At 35.1% G+C, this 18,301-nt stretch overlaps 1 protein-coding gene across 6 annotated transcripts in view; it reads left to right on the top strand.

Annotated features, from left to right (window-relative positions):
* The window catches only part of DMD (dystrophin), a 2,416,375-nt gene that overhangs the window by 635,684 nt on the left and 1,762,390 nt on the right, over positions 1-18,301 (top strand). For 5 of the 6 annotated variants that reach the window (XM_053581215.1, XM_053581214.1, XM_053581216.1 and 2 more), the window contains 2 exons: positions 16,860-17,041; positions 18,144-18,275. In XM_053581215.1, coding sequence (XP_053437190.1) covers positions 16,860-17,041; positions 18,144-18,275 — 314 coding nt within the window. The remainder of the gene's footprint in view (positions 1-16,859; positions 17,042-18,143; positions 18,276-18,301) is intronic. The other variant, XM_053581218.1, reaches the window with a different exon arrangement.

The raw sequence follows: 18,301 nt of genomic DNA, 5'->3' as shown, positions 1-18,301 counted from the left end.
AAAAGAAGGGACATACGGTGAACATGATAGTTTGAAGTTACATTCCAATAATTTCAATCAAGATATAGAAAGTCCTCAGCTTAAAATAGATCAACTTATGATTTTCAACTTTACCATAGTGAAACAGTGATATGCATTCAGCAAAAAGATTACTGAAAGGAAAGGCAAACAAATAGTCAAAAATTATTTTAAATAAGTGGCTTGCTTTTGTAGATTTCGTAACATAATATACATAGTATGACATAATAATCAGTTTAATGATATAGAAGGGATATTTTGAAAGCATACCCTTTTACTTAGGCACATTTAGTACACAATAAAGGTAGCATTTCATATCTGAGGAAAAAGGATAGGTAAGCTTATTAATTAAAACTTTTGACTGTGGAAACCCAAGGCCACAACAAAACTATTTTCAGATAATGACTCTGGGAATAAGTAAAAGCTCTAAAAATACAACATTAAAATATAGAAAGATATTTTAAGAATATTAAGGTGAGGTAAAAACTGGAAGCTATAAAAGATTGACGGATTTAATAACAGAAAATTAAAATATTTTCTATGGTGAAAGACACCAATAAACAGTAATAAAACATATGATGGACTGAGGGATCATACTGATAATAGAGGATTAATAATAGCCTCACTATGATAAAATTTCTACAATTAACATGAAAATGTAACATATTTAAAGTATTGGAATGTAACCCAATCATAAGTCAAGGAGCTTCTGTGTACTTACACACACACACACACACACACACACACACACACACACACATCATTGAGGCAGTTCTACTGAGGCTTGGGGTTTACATTCAGTAGGAAAGACAGGCCTTTGCTAGTACATTTCAGGCTGAGAAGGAGAGGTATTTGAGAGAAGGTGAAATTTCAGAATCAAGAAGAGTCAGAAGTTGTGTCAACAAACTGAGTTATTTAATATTTAGCATATTAGTTTTAAACTTTGTCCAGCGACTGAGAAAGATGAAGAAGAAATTTTAAAATTGCAAATGGGTAAGTTGAACATCCAATGATTAAAATAGATATGAGATGCTACATAATGTCTTTCCTTTTATCTGCCCATTCTTTGATTTTACTAATCTCTAGTCAAAAAAAAGTTGAGGGTGTTCAGCATGCCACCTGGGTGAAGGGCTCCAATACAACTTGTACTTTACCTTAGAAATGAAAACAATGTAACCTCAACATTTGTACCCTCATATTAATCTGAAATTTTAAAAAATAAAAAAGTTGCTTTCCAAATATGAAACATTTAAATAAATACCATAGTTATATTAGTGACCATATTTATTGTTTATAAATGTGTGTGTGCCATCCCTATTTTTGTTTTGTTTCTTAGTTGAAAACAAACTAAGTTTTCCCATTCCCATATCTCAGTTTAAGGAACTTCTTTTACATTTGTGCTTATTAAATAGAATTCTGCCCACTACTGAGTCATAGTTTTAGTGATATGGAAAAGCTTTTACTTGCTTGAATCTTTCAGACTTCCAAGTGTGCAGACACTTAGTAGAACATTTCTGAAAGCTGTGCTTGGAGTCTGCTTTTTCAACATTGGGTCTGAGAGTACTTGAATATTTTTTTTGTAGACATCAGTCAATATTATTTTAAACATGTATTTTTGCAAGTGCTATGCTATTTTGTAGAGTATATGCCAAAGTTTAGGAACAATGAATAAAACATTAGTTTTCCCATGTCTTGAGTATTAGCTCGAGTATTTTCGATCTGAATTTAAAATGTACTAACTTTGTTCTCATCACTCATAGGCTTCTTGATTAACCTGATAATGTTCTCTAATTTAGAAATTAATGCTTCTTTCCCTATCACTTAAAAAATCTAATCCAGTACTTAGGGCATGAGATGTTCTTCAAATCAAGTCTCATTTTTGAGAGTGTGATAAATAATTTAAGAAAAACTTTTTTGCTATACAATAGTAAGCTGAAGCTCATTATGTTCAAGGTCACAAAATGAGAGATCTGGGCTGGAAACTCAGGAGTCTATTTTTTCCACCTTAATCAGAATATCACTTGCTAGTTGTATGACCTTGGGCGGTATTCTTAACTCATAAGAAAGTGGTGAATTTTAAATTGGAAAACATAATAGTAGTTCCTTGTATATAATTTATATTTGATAAAATTGATTAAATATGAAAGTTATTCTCCTTCACATACTTCTGTAGGAAGACAAATACTGTATGCTCCTGTTATTTTTCTACATAATTTATTCTCCTTCAACTAGTTATCAATTTGAAACATTTGTCTTACTCTATATTCACAGATATAGACCACCAAAGGAACCTATGTTTTTAGCAGCCATAATTATCTCTTAATTCATTCATTTGCTGATTTAATGAATATCGAGTATCTATGAATTGTCAGTGGGAAAACAATTTAGAGAAAGTTCATGCCCTTGTGGTGCTTTTATTCCTATAGTGAGAGAAATCATAAATGAATAAATAAATAAATAAAGACAGGGTGTGTCAAGTGATGGAAAGGAAATAAATCAATATGAAATAAAGCAAAGAGAAAAGGAGCAAGCCTCTTAAAATATGATGACAAGTGTATTTCTGAAGAAGTACTATGTGAACTAAGACCTAATAGATAAGAAAGCATCTATAATGCAAAACATAGAAAATATATTCCAGGTGAAAAGAGCAGCAACTGTAAAGATCAAGAGATGTAAAAGGGCCTATGGTATTTGAGATACAAAATAAAACAAGGTCAATACATTGGAAAGGTAGTGGGAAAAAAGAAAGAGAGATGATACTAAATTGCTTTTAGCTAAGAGTGGAAGATTGAGTTATATAGTACTTTATAGAGCATGACAGGACTTCAAATGGATTCTAAACAAAATGAGGAGACTTTGAAGGACTGTAAGTAGTTCCAGTTGAGTTTGTGTTTTTGAAAAGTAAGTCCAGCTATTATATGCAAAATGGACTAAAAGGCATGAGAACAGTTAGGATGTGAATGTTTTGGTCCCAGAAAGTGAGGATCATGGCTTTAGTGAGATAGTAATAATGAACATAAAGACAGGTAGGCACATTCAATGATTTTAGAAGCAAAACTAAAAATAAAAAATAAAAGATAAGGGCAATGAACCAAATGAAAGAATGTAGAATAAAGAAAAAGTAAGAATGGCTATTATACACAGTGCAAGGGGACATTTCAAAACAACTAAGAGTATAATATAAATGTCTTACCACAATAATAAGTGAGAGATGGTTATGTTAATTAGTTTGATTTAAGCATTCCACATTGTATATCAAATCATCATATTGCACTCCATAAATGTATACACTTATGATTTAATAAAACTTAAGTATAAAAAAAAACAAGAATTGCCCTTATGTTTACAGCCTGACACAACACATGAATGTTGTTACCATATTCTGTAATGAAGATAAGTGGGACACATTGATTTTGGAGGGAATTGAGAACTCTATTTGGGGTGTAACAAATTTGATATTTCTAAATGGAGAAATCTAATCAGCTGTTAGGACCTGTGAAGAGCGATCTCAGCTATAGGTATTTGGAAATCATTCATATTTAGGTAAGTCAGAGAGAGAGAGAGAGAGAGAGATATTGAGTGAGAGGAAGAAAGGAAAAAGGAAAGAGAGAACTAAATGAAATAACAGTACAAAGGGAAAGAGTGTGTGTAGCTTAAGAAGATCCAGATCCAACATCTAAGTCTTTCCAACATTTCCTATCATTTAAATAGAGCCAGAAAGAAAACCTGGAAAAGTTTGCCTAGATAGGTATAAAACTTGAAAAATGTAGTGTCAAAGAATCTTAGGGGGGAAAAAAACAGTTAAAGAATGAAAGAATGCTATTGGGAGCTACAAGATTAAGATGAAAATAAAACAACAACAACAAAAAACATCCAGTAGGGTTGGCAACAGTGTAGCCATTAGTGGAGTAGAGAGAGAGAGAAAAGTCACTTCCCATATCCAGTGTTACCTAGAGTAGCCTGACATACTTATTGCCATAATCCCAGCCCCAGGGGCAGGGTCCCTTAAACCTGTGGATCTGGTTGTGGCCTACTGAAGAAATATAAGGTTAGAAACAACAAGAAAGAAAGACACAATACACAGAATAGAATTTTTAAAGGTGGGAACTCAGGGGACCACTGCCCATTTGTAGGATTCTGATGGTGGCCCCGAACGTTTGTTCCACTCAGCTTTTATTAAAGGCTACTTGCTCATTACTCCAGAGGACAAGCTGAGGAACGGAACAAAGACACCTGCAGTTTCTCTGAGTAAGCATATCAGCTTCTATTGTTTATTTAATCATTAACCTTAAGGGTCTAAGCAGTCTTGAGAAATCTGGAACTTGAGCCTTGTATGGGAGCAGCCTCCTGTCTGTGGTAACACACACAGATTCTTAGTGGGGTGTTAATACCTGCTAGTTCACTGTGGAATAAAATGCCACTGACATCAATCTCCTCTGAAGAATCAGTGGAAAAGAGGAATTTTTCTCCCATCACAACCATAGAGGGTCTTCCTCTGCAGTAAGGGATATAAGCTCTTCTACCCATACATCAGGGCTTGAGCTATTCCCTAGATCTCTGCCCCAGCCAAATACAAATCTCCACAATGAATATTTGTTTTGACTGTTAACTTGGCAGGGGGCAGCCTAGTTAATGTTTCTTGCTAGGCCTTGCACACAGCTTCCTCTTTGGCCATTATTCCTTCAGAGTGCTTACAGGCCCAGCAAGGGTGTTAATAAGCTGTATCCCCAACAGGTAAGGCTTCTAAGAAAAGCAGGAAACTTGCTCAGAAATGGAATTTAGCAGTGGCTAGTTGAAAGTTAAACTAGCTGACTTTCCTTTGTTCTGCCTCCCTTGGCTTACTTTTTAATTTTCCCCTTTTTCTGGGGGTGTTTTCCCTTACCAAGAATAGGGTCTTAGGTCCCCATTCTGCCTGTACTTACTGTCTTTAAAACATTGACCTCGTGCATTGCCTACCCATTTTATTGTCCTCTATGGAACTTAAAATAAGAGAGGCTAGAGATTTGTTTTTATTTATCAACTTTATCTCAACTAGAATATAGCCCCCATGAAGGCAGGGATTTTGTTTTGTTCACTGCTGTATTCCCAGCATCTAGAATGGTGCCTGGTTCATATTAGATGCTTAGTAAATATGAGTTGCCTGGAAAGAAGTGTAGGAAAGTAGGTTCATAGAATGCAGCTGAAACATTTGAATAATTTTATTGTGGAGGGGAGCAGAGAAATGGAAGGGGATGGAAGAACAAGGAAGTAAATAACCCTTCTAACAGGTACAATGGAATATTCAGGTATTGTGCCAGCATGTTGTTAAAACACTAGTAACCTGAAATCACCCATAGTGGGAGTACAAGGTATCCCAAAGGCCACTCAGAAAGTCATCATACATAGGGAAAATGGGAAATTATAGCTAAATGTACATTTACAATATATTCATTACAAAATTTTACAAAGAAGTGCACAGCATGCAGTGACTGCTTTGTAAATATTTTGTAAATAAAGGTAAATTTAGCTAAAATTTTCCATTTTCCCTACTTTTAATGACCTTTTGGTGACCTTTGGGACACTCCGTATTTACAGCATAGATATTGGCAAACCCTAAAAATCAGGGATTTTGTTGTGGTGGTGGTTGCTTGTTTATTTCCTTTCTTTTTCTTTTGGGTACCCAGTTCATCAGCACACCACTGGTTGTTTTTAAAAAAAATTTCTTTGTCTTTAAAGTGAGAGCTAGGAAAGCATGTTTGTAGGGTGAGGAAAGATTGATGATTCAATAGAAAACAAGTGAAAAGTACAAAGGGCAAGATTTGCCTTAATTGGAATGAAAACACTTTAATTGTAACAAGGAGGAAAGAACAAGAGAATGGTTATAACTGTCGATATCTGTGACTTGCAGTAGAAAGATGAGGGAGGTTGTTCTCCAATAAATAAAATCCAGACATCCTGCACAGAAGCATGGAAAAATAACCTAGCTCACTCTCAGTACATATGATGTCCTCCATTCATGTAGTATTTATAATTACACACACATCAAATTCTATTAAATATTCAATTCTCCCCTGGCCTCCTTCAGCCTCCCCCACACATTAGATTGTGAGCTCTTAGAACACAGAAATGGCCATTCATGTCTGACCCCCTACCAAATCCAGCACAGTGCCTTGCATCAAGTAGATTTCAATATTCCCCAAATTAGGATATCCAACTGTCGTGAAAATCAATCATTTGAGTTATATTTTATGCCTTTTGAACATCATTGATTGCATTGTCCAGAAGGGTTCAGCCATGTAATATGAAAAATAGAGAAATACATGGCTGGATACCTTCTGGACAGCCCTGGTAATTATCACTTATCATTGTCTTCATATTTGAGCATTGTAAGTTTTTTGATGCTCATTCTCTTTTTCACTTGTACCTTTCCCCGTAATTGCTTCATATTTGATTATTTTCCTTTTTTCGAAGATCTAAATTGCATTTTTACCACCTCGAAAGTTATTTGTCATCAACAAATATTACTGTACTTGTAACTGGGAAGTCTTTATTATATTGGTGGGTGCCAGGAACTCCAAACTCACACTCAAATGAAATTTTATTAGTACTATCGAAAGCAGATGTATCTTTGTAATTTGAAAATGTATTAAAGACTCCACTTGTTTATTGTGTTTTGTCAGCATGCCTCTACAGTGCTTCCTCCCTACACAAATGTGTGCTTTTTGGTGACTGGTTTTAGCTTTCAGTTAGAATACTATAAAATTTTGGATGAGTCGTAAAAACCTATTTTGCCAACAATTTTGTAATTTTTTTGTGAAGTTTGTGTGTGATGGTGTTTTGCTTAGCACTGAACCCCTTCTGATGTTGTGAATGGTACTATTATGATATCTTTCAGCATAAATTTTCAGTGTTTCAGTCACAACTGGGTCATATACCTTTGGGCTGGTCCAATTGTCTACTGATTTATTTCCTAGGAGTTCAGAGATGGAATCTTTCTGATTATAAATTATGATTCATTTCCTGTTGAATTGGTGTCACGTTTTACACATGTAGGTGCCTGACAGATATTTGGTGAAAGTATAAATGCAGGTAAACTCAGAGATTAAATAATATGCCAACTGGTAACAAATCAATGACAAATAATAGATCATATATATTATTTACTTGGTCCATTCATTTCCTATGTTAGCATCATCCTTAGCTATTTTTAAGATACTAAAATGACTACTTTCACTTCTAAACGCAGGGATAAAGAAAAATTAGTGAATTTCACTACAATATTTTACCTATTAGAGGTAGGGTCATGCTTTGCTCAGGTATGTTTGCCTTAGCAGGCTAAGGTCTTTGATATGTACTGGGTATATTTTTGTAATATTTGTTTCAAAAAAAAAGGCTGATCTGCCAGGTGCCATGGCTCACACCTATAATTCTAACACTCTGGGAGGCTGAAATGGGTTGTTTGCTGGAGCTCACAAGTTTGAGACCAGCCTGAGCTAGAGAAAGACCCCGTCTCTAAAAATAGCCAGGCATTGTGGCAGGCACCTGCACTCCCAGCTACTGGGAGCCTGAGGAAAGAGAATCGCTTGAGCCCAAGAGTTTGAGGTTACTGTGAGCTGTGATGCCTTGGCACTCCACCAAGGATGACAAAGTGAGACTCTGTCTCAAAAAAAAAAAAAAAAAAGGCTAATCTTTATATACAGTTTCTGCTTTAAACTAGTTATCACTGAAGGATTTGCCTCAAAACTGTTGTTAATACATCAGGCATAATTCCAAGTCCCAAAACATACCATAATAACCAATTAGATTTGTTCCGCATGAAATGAGCATCCCTCTCTGGCTCCATTGTTTCCAACTATCATTTCTGACACACTATAAACAATGAGCGTATAGAAATAGAAAATTTTGTGTTAGTAAAGAACATGGGGGTGGAGTTACTTCTGAAAATTACTGCGCTTTTTTAGCAGTAGGAAAAAGAGTCAGTTGTTTAGTCAAAAGCAAAGCACAAAAACAGTAGGTGACAATTAAGAAAGCAGACTTAAATGTCACTGAGTCAAAATACTTGCATCTCAAATGGAAACTAATAGTTCTTCCCACAGTAGGTGTGTAGAGAGAATTGTAAGAAAGTACAAATGCTTTCCTATCAATAGTCTCCCCCATTGACTGATGAGTTCCCATTCCATTCTTATTTTCCTGGTTTTAGAAGATAGATACCAAAAAGTCGTGCTAAGAATTTAAGTGGCTGAGGGTAGTTTTTAGATATGAAGTATATCTCAACAGGCACAAACTTAAAGCAGCTGGCAAGGAGACAATTTTAATAGAATTGTTCCATTTTGGAATTGAAAATTTAAAGAGAACTTTCATGTAGATTAGATGCACAGGGCAGACATTTGATCTTTGTTTGAAAATGTGTTCAACTTAAAGGTGGTTTATTTGAAACTTGTAAAGTTTGTAACAGTTGAGAACTTCTACTTAGTTGACTTTTCCCCACCAACTTTACATGCATTTCTTCTCTGCCACTCTCCATGTGTTTGATATTAACACGACAGAATTGCCATTCCTATTTAATTCCCATAAAAGAGCGCAGAAAAGAGCATGCCTTTGTGGAAGGCAATTTTTTAAAACAATGAAGCAAAAATAACTAGGTAATAGGGTTATATCGGCAAGTGGTAAATGGACAATTTTGAAATTATTTATTTGTAACTTTCCTTCCTATTTAATCAATTTTCCATAAGAATAGATGTCTGAGCTCCTTTATTTCCCTCTGTATTCTGGAAGTCTAGAATATAGCCTGGGACAAAGTAGTAACTCAATAAATGTTTGTTAAATATATTTTTTAGTGTCTTATATTTTCGATACAGTAGATTTTTAATTGTTAACCTAACTTCCAGGTACCACTGTTTATTGGATTGAATATGTGATGGTTAATTTCTATTTGCATAGGTATATTTAGGATTTCTTCGTTAGTAGCTCAAAGAGTTCTCAGTGTATTAGAGAGTTCTATAAGTATCTGATTTTTATTTTTGTTTTTCCCTGTCACACTCTAGGTAAGCATTATGTATTTTGAGTCGCTGTCTTATACTTATAACAAAATGATGGTGATAGTTCTCCACTAGCTATGCCACAAGCATATTGAAACAAATAATTGGATGTTCAAAGTTAAAGTTTAGTGTTTCTCATGGATAAATAAAAGACATTGCTTTTATCATTATTAATTTTATTATGAAAACTCAATCATCTTCATCAATGAAAATTACATCCATTACGATATTTTATAGCCCTTTAATGAGAAGCATTGTTATTAAATGATAAAAGCAACTACTTGGATCAGTGAATGAAATGCTAAAAATTGATGAATTAAGGAGTACTTAATTTAGTGAAGGTGGAACATATCTCACAGAATGTTCTTGTGAAAAATTTAACATGGGGCGGCACCTGTGGCTCAAAGGAGTAGGGCACTGGCCCCATATACCAGAGGTGGCAGGTTCAAATCCAGCCCCGGCCAAAAACTGCAAAAAAAAAAAAAAAAAAGAAAGAAAAAAAATTAACATGGGAGCACTGTGAAAATGATTTTATTATTAAAATGTTTTATAGCCAGTGTACATGATGACTTGCAAGGATAAAATTCATGTATGCATAATACAGCACTGAAAGTGAAACCAAAAAAATTGAAAATAATAATCTAATGCTTTAATGAATTAGTCCACTGAATATTGTTTACAACTTATAAACTCCAGCATTAAAAGCACAGATAACATTAAATATAATTCTCTTCATTTGCAAACTTCAAAAGGTAACACACTTTGTTAGGTAGGTAAGGTCTCCAGCTCTTCTAGGGACAGGGTGCCCTGATTTGGTGCAGTCTTGAGCAATTGCTCCACCTGGGAAGAAGGATAAGCGTGGACATTCCATTTTGGCACTGCCCTACCCTTAACGCTACCGAGAGCAACTGCTACACCTGGGGAAGAAGGCCATACTCCTCCAGCTGGGAAAAATCCCTTCACCCTCTCCAGGTGTGCTTTTGAAGCAGCTCCTATAGGCAGATGGAATAGCAGACACCTGTTGATCATTTATGGCCATCCTACACCTGAGGGACTGCCTCGGGATTGGGTCAATAAAAGAAAACAACCTGTGAGTCAGGGAGTGAGTCAGTCTCTCCCGCTTCCAGAGACAGACGCAGTTCATTTTGTAGTAACAGAGCTGCTGTTCCTGTGGTCAGTCTCTGTCGTCTTAGCCCTGTTGGTGATTTTTCCCTGCTATGGAGCCACAGAACCTGAATAATAGAACCAAGAGGCTGGACATGACACTTTGGGGTGTCTGTTCATTCTTGGGCCAAGAGCATGCCAAGAACCAAGAGCAGACTGCTACCCTGATAGCTTTACTCCCAGCAGTAAGTTCTCCAGAGTTTCACACCCAGGTATTTGCTTACTTCTGCAGTCACAGGTTTTGATTGTGTCAATATACACGCCTTTCGATTTTCATAGTCAGAGCTTTCTATGATGTTTGTGACAACACATTTCTTCCTAGTTTATCCACCCCCTTCTCTTTCAAACATTGCATCTATTTTTTTAATTGCTTTCTAATACAAACTTTGTAGAAAAAAATCAGTGTTTATTCACATCATGTTTGTAAATGACACTTTACTGCTTTTTTTAATGCAATGCCAAAGCGTTGTGAGTATATCTTTATATGTCTGTTATCTTTGCAATCTTCTTTCCAATTACGCAAGATATGCATTATCCAGTATTTCAATTCCTTCCTGTCTCTTGATAAAGGTGGCCTGAGATTTAGACAGTGGAGCCTCTTGTTTCGATTTCCCAGAGGTGTTTCAAGGTTATGCCTTTACAGTTTGGCTAATCAGACTTTCCTGAGGTTGACTGCCCAAGATAAGAGTAGTTTTGTTGAAAACACCAATTTCATCACAACCTCATTTGGGTTACCTTGTTTTTTTCCCCATAAAATTGTTATGATAGTCTACATATTATAAATCCTGTATTTTTGATTTAATATGTCACCTAATTCTTCAAAAGAAGGATTTTGATATTTTAAAAATATTACTATGCAGTTATATGGACAATCATTCTCTAATTCTCTTAACAATATAAGCCATTGTATTGGTCTGACTTTTCTTTTTGCATGGTAAATAAATGTCTCTATTTTGTACAGCAAATACTATTTAAATTTGAATTAATATTTCAATTTCTAATCATTTCCTTGGAGTGGAAAATTGAAGGAAAATTATTAGGTCATTGAACATGACTTTTTAAAGTTTTGATAGACATTGCCAATATGTTTCTGATAAAGGTGGAAATAATTGCTACTCTTCAAGTCAAGTTTGGCCAAATAATTGAAGCCTCTGCAACATACACTGTTCTTTTGTAATTCTTTGCAAATTTGATAGGCATATGAATATTATTAAAAACACACATCTTTATTTAATTTGCATTTCTTTGATTACTAATGAAGCTTTGTTTTTATGTATCTATAGTTTTTATTAAACCTTACTTATTAGAAGTGCTAATATATGGGCGGCACCTGTGGCTCAGTGAGTAGGGCGCCGGCCCCATATGCCGAGGGTGGCGGGTTCAAACCCAGCCCCGGCCAAACTGCAACCAAAAAATAGCCGGGCGTTGTGGCGGGCGCCTGTAGTCCCAGCTACTCCGGAGGCTGAGGCAAGAGAATCGCTTAAGCTCAGGAGTTGGAGGTTGCTGTGAGCCGTGTGACGCCACGGCACTCTACCCGAGGGCGGTACAGTGAGACTCCGTCTCTACAAAAAAAAAAAAAAGTGCTAATATAGCAAGTGGAGATAATGTTTGATAATTTAACCACATTGATCATGGGGTAACCATTTGGGTAATGACTTTCAGATACTTGGACTTCAACTACTCTAAGATAGCATTAACTGACAGAATGAAGGTAAGGTACTGAGGTAGTATAATGTAAGGGCTGGGTTTTAATCTAATTCTGATTAGCTTTTGAATTTACCATCAAACCATTGTGAGCTTCAGTTCATTTCAGAAATGATGGAAATTCACTAATTCTATTATAGCCTCCAATGTCATATTCATTGGACTCAATGTTATTGTTCATGAAATAAAATATTCTAGCAGTATTATAACTTCTCAATATTTTCATTCTGAGATGGCTTCAAAGAATGGATTAGCAATTACTAAATTTTTGTGACAATGGATACTTTATACATTAGGGTTTTAGCACAAAAATTAATTGCATATAATTCTTAATCTGGGGGTTCAGCCACCTCTCATTTCATACAATGTTAATTTCTTGGAATAAAGAAGTATACAAAATGTTCCATCGTTTTGCACTCTTCAGATACTATAGTAGTCATTACGTGTGCCATGGCTTTTTAGTTGGTTTCTGTTTCACACAATTCTCATCAATTTCTATGGCTTCAACTGTTCTCTTTATTCAGTGTCTTAGCAAGTATTTAGGTGCTCACAAAGTGTCAGGAATTAGCTTTGGTGCAGCCATCATAAATGAAAATTATCCCCAAGTCATGAAATTTATTTTGATTTATAATACCAAAAATTGTGTATAATTACTTGTGGAATGGCTCATCTGCTGAATACCTAAAAAATACAGGTCTTCAGATTCAATATTTTACTGCATCAGACTCTTGCCTAATACATTTAAATGTACAAGTGTATTTCGCCACTGTAATATTATCAAATGATGAAACCATTAACTAATAATTGAAATAAAAACATGCAACTGAATTTTTGCTTGCTTAAGTAAGAAGGAACTATGTTGGTCAGGTACAGTCTCTGAAGAGAGGATGTTCTTAGATTCAGGGGAAACCCAGAGGTCAAGTAATCTGAGAACATTCCAAGTTGGGATGGGTTGAAGTCAGCTTTAGAAACGTGGTAACTCAGGTGAGACTATAGTTAATTCATTTGCATCTAAAATTGTGTTTATTGGAGTGAATCCACTTCTGATTAGTTGAATTTCAGAAGGGAGGATTTGCTACTACTTGTCTTGGTAGGATGATCATGATCACAGAATCAGCTAATTGTTAATTGATTAAATAGGACTGAAACTTGTGTGGATGGCTACTTGTTACCATGGCTACAGACCAATCCGTGTCCTCCTCTTCCTTCATTTTATTTTCAGTTTATTCTTCTTTATAACCTCAGGGCTTAGCACAGAATTTTGCATATAGGCATTTCCAAAGGCTATGGATTAAAAGACTCGAAAATTGAGTGATGTCATTTTTCACCTATCTTAGAATTTTTGTCATACATCTCGTTTTCATTCACCCCTCACACACTTCTATTTTAGTTTTCTCACACCTCCTGTCCGGATTATATTCCTAGCCTCCTACTTCCTTCCAGTTTTATTCTCTATCAATCTATTCTGCATTTAAAGTTTCTACTTTAATACAATTTTGATGGGGTCCCACTCTTGCTCAAGAGTAGCTACTCTAACCTATTGAACTAAAGCCAAATTTTCTAGTTTTCTATTGATGATCCCTCAATGTTCCACATACAGTCTACAGCTTTTATTTTTGACTGTTCTTCCCTGTCTCTAAGACACAAACGTACTATTCCTTAATATTTACCTGTCTCTTCACATTTGCTCACGCTGTTCAACCACCTAAGATGCTCTTTGTCGTTCCTCATTTCCAGCTAACAAAATCCTGTACATACCCATTTCAGTTTCTTGCTCATAAAGAATTGTCTCATCTCCAGTAATATAGAATTTCTTAATCTGTACATGTTAAGGCACTTGTGACATTAAGAGAAACACATTTTAAATTCTGTTCAGTAATGCAATTACTTTGTACTTATTTTCTTCTAATTTTAAGTAGAATGCATGATTTATCTTCTAAATCTCTTGGACAATGGATTAAAATATATTGAATATAATGGATTTTTAGTATATGTCAAATTCCTTTGATTTATGTCAAAGGAATTCAAAATATTTTAGAAGGCCTATATTCTCCTGTTTAAAAATATATATATATATTGGTTTCTACCTACTGGTACTTTTAAGTCTCACATGATCTCAGAGGTGGCAGAGTAATAGTTTGGGGCAAAAATGTCAATAGGGTGTAAGTGCATATTTATTGTAATTACTGACATTAATATTTTCACTTGCTTTAAATTTGCAAGTAATGTTTCGTTTTGAGACAGAGTCTCACTTTTACAACCCCAGTAGAGCACTGTGGCATCATAGCTCACAGTAACCTCCAACTCTTGGGCTTAAGCGATTCTCTTGCCTCAGCTGGGATTACTGGCGCCTGCCACAAGGCCTGGCTATTTTTAGAGATAGGGTCTCAGTCTACTTCAGGCTGGCCTCAAACTCATGACCTCAGGTGATCTGCCCACCTTGGCCTCCCAAAGTGCTGGGATTATTATAGGCATGAGCAACCGCGCCTGGCATATAATGTTTTATTTAGATAAAATTAATCACAATGTTTGACATTTGGTTGAGGCAGTAGTAATAATACCTGACCAATTTTTGCCTTTATTTTTATCATGTCATATATCTGAAGGCAAACATTTACATGCACATACGTCTATGTGTAACATAGCAGTGAATAGCCCAAGGTCAACACTTTTTAATTCAATGCCTTTCTTAACAGCATGGTTTTATTTAACACACTCACAAATGAAAGAGTTCTGTTATGCTCATCAAAGGTGTAAGTGACAAGTTACTCATGAGAAGGAAAAAAGTGTTTCACGATATGGTAAAGTATATACCATAGAATTTCAAGGGATGGCGAAGTATATACCATTTAACAAATCCTTAAAGAATAGTTATCAGATGAATGGGATTTGTTTAAGCTTCAAAATGCCAAAGGTAAGTTAGAAGTACACATGAACAAAATCTTTTTTTTAAAAAACAATTTGCAAAAATTAGTTTTACTATTTCGTTTTAATAAGGGATGGAACATGTGTGTATTGTATAACTTTGTACCTCAATCTTGTGCATTTAAGTGTCCAGTAAATATAATTTAAAAATTAATAAATTAATGGAATGGAAGATGATGTTAAGACTCTGCATGCATGTGATATTTTTGACCCATTTTATTCAAATTCTGGCCGGCCAGCAAGTTCAGCATCATTTGAGCGTCTATTGGAAATGCAGGCTCCAGGCTTTATTCCTGATCTACTAAAACAGTCTATAGTCTAAAATGGTCCCCAGGTGATTCATATGCACATTAAAATTTGAGAAGCGCTGTATTATACTTTGGATAGAAGCAGACCCAGGAACATTAATTTTCCCCTCCTCTTAAATCTTTTTAAAAATACTTTAAAAATAGTTGTCCTGATTAATCATGGTCCTGGTACTTATCAAATAATTAAGTCACCTTTTCAACCTCTTTTTGGGCAAGTGAACTTGAGTCTTTACTCTTGGCTTTTTCACTCATAATTAGAATGCCTGATCTGAATATACATATTTTAAGTAGATATTTTAATACTAGATAAGATAAATTTATAGCAAGAAAAATGCATTGCCACATTGCTTTAATGTTTGGACTTCCAGCCAGGACTTAACTTTTCTGTTTTTTATTTGCTTATAAATTGTTTTTATTGGAAAAAAAATGTATATTGTATAAATCAGTGTTGTAAAATATGTACACAGTATGCAATGGCTAGATAGTGCTAATTAACTAACTCATTACTTTTGTGGCAAGAACATTTAATGCCTACTCTCAGCAGTTTGTAAGAATACAATGCATTGTTATTAACTAGGTTATGTACTAGATCTCACTTTGTGAACTCATTCCTCCTATCTTAATGAACTTTCTCATCCTTTGACCAACATCATCCAGACTCCTTTCCTTCCCAGACCCTGGTACCCACCGTTCTACTTTCTACTTTAATGAATTCAGCTTTTTAGATTCCCCATACAAGTGAGTTTTTATAGTTTTTGTCTTTCTGTTTCTGACTTAATTCACTTAACATCCTCAGGTATTTTTTTCCTGAGGCTGAATAGTATTTAATTTCCATGACATATGTTTTAACACTTTTGGGATTAATGATACACTTCACATTGAAAAATTGTTACATTTGATTCCCTGGAATAAGTGTAGTATGTAAATTGTAATGCCAAATAGCCAAAGAACATTTTGAATGAGCTGGCACTTTATGTGTTATTGCAAATTTTTATTGACTTTAAATGTGGGGTTTCATTCACTTCCTGGCTGTTACAAAGACCATGAAGTTAGATCATCTTTATGTGTAGGACTTCCAAATTTGCCTTTAAAATCTGAAAAGGAAAGTTACATCCTACTTTAACACGTGCACCATAATATAAAAATATTTTAATATACTTACAGAATATTACAAATCATTCACATGGTATATTTGTTTAATTTTGGTAAGAATATATAGCTCATTTCAACAGACATATTTAGCTCTTTGCATACTTTAACACCAGCAAAAATTCAATTAGGAGGTGCAAGGTTTTTTTTACTAGGAGCCAAGACATTAAATACTTTTGCATAATTGTTTAATTACCAATGCAGCATTTTAGTTGACATGTTAGAATAATTTTCCGAGGAAAGGAAAATGTAATCTTTTATTTTTGTTTCTTATCTAAGGAAAGCTACCCTCTTAGATGGGTTAGTCTGGCAATTTGACTTAAACAGTATTATTGAAAATTTTTATCTGAGCACGGAAAAGAAATTAACTTTAATGCTCATCTCATTGGTCTGCCAAATTGAAAGGACATTTTAGGCCTGATTATCATGTTCTAATTAGTCTCTGGAGGACATTCATGGACAATCGAGTGTTCATTAATCTGTCTTCTTCCTGTAGCATTGATTTGTTCATCACCCTTTCAGAGTCTCAAATATAGAAACCCCAAATTGATGTGTGGTGTTAATGTGCTTACAGATGTTGCCACCACTTATCCAGATAAGAAGTCCATCTTAATGTACATCACATCACTCTTCCAAGTTTTGCCTCAACAAGTGAGCATGGAAGCCATCCAGGAAGTGGAAATGTTGCCAAGGCCAGCAAAAGTGACTAAAGAAGAACATTTTCAATTACATCATCAAATGCACTATTCTCAACAGGTAAAGTGTCTGAAGTGCAGCTAATATCACAGATGTTTGCTATTTTGTATGTGTTTTTAGGTATCAGACATTTATATATCTATAATGGATTATATATAACTACACATATATAAAGCATAAGATGTGTGCATGTAGACAGACTATATAAACTTTTTAAATATGATCCAATATGGACTATAATATTTCAAAGCACATGGTTAAAATACTATTGATATGTACCTACTATAGGAATATCTAACAGAATGTTGCATTTTCATCGCGTAACACAAAAGATGAATGGAAAACTTACATACATACTAAGTTTTAAATCTTCCACTGACGAAAGAATAAACAGAGTAAGAACAAAGTGAAGTACTGTTTTAAAAAATTTAAAACATTGGTAGCAGTTTGTATTAGCCAATTTTGATTATTCAGAGTAACAATTTTGAAAGGAAAAAAGTGGTTTAAAATATTGAAGAATACACGTAATTAGATCTTTCCTTAGATGACTGCATGAATCCAGTGGGATTCTTCCATGACATTGGCTAGTTCTTGCTCTCAACAGTGGGTAGTTTGGATGTTCTGCTTTCCTAGACACAAACAATGATGAAAAAGCCTTTAGCAAATTTCTGCTGAAGGTGTGGAAAGCTCTCAAGCCTCATTTTCTCATTCTACTGAGCTAGTTCTATATTTAGCTTATGAAAGCTTCAGTCCTTTCCAGGGTATTGACCTGATGAATTCTGGCTTTGTTTACTTTGGGTTTAGAGAAAATTGCTTTTGGATGCCTGGATTTTTGTTTTGTTTTGTTTCGGGGTGTTTCTTTTTTTTTTTTTTTCCTCCTCTGCTAGATTGAAGAACACCATTCTCTATAAGTGCTGGAGTTGTCAGTATGGAATCCTCGTGGTTTTATCCCACCTTCATATTTTCCCACATCATTTGCTCTCCAACATGGCATTAAGCACCACAGTTCTTGGAGGGTAGAAATCACTTGTGTATGTTTAGGGTTCAACTTTTTATCTGACCATTTCTACCTAATGTTCTGCTTTCCAGTGTGTTTGGAAGCAGTCCCTCCAGCTTACTCACGATGTCTCCTCCTCTCCCCTCCCCAAACCCTTCTCTGCAGATCACAGTCAGCCTAGCCCAGGGCTACGAGAGAACGTCTTCCTCCCCTAAGCCTCAGTACAAGAGCTATGCCTACACACAGGCTGCTTATGTCACCACCTCTGACCCTACACGGAGCCCATTTCCTTCACAGGTCTGTCAACGTTTACTCTGTTCTAC

Source organism: Nycticebus coucang, chromosome X, assembly GCF_027406575.1.
Source record: "Nycticebus coucang isolate mNycCou1 chromosome X, mNycCou1.pri, whole genome shotgun sequence".
NCBI lineage: Eukaryota > Metazoa > Chordata > Mammalia > Primates > Lorisidae > Nycticebus > Nycticebus coucang.
The sequence above is the reverse complement of the archived record's forward strand: the minus strand, read 5'-3'. Positions and strand labels throughout refer to the sequence as shown.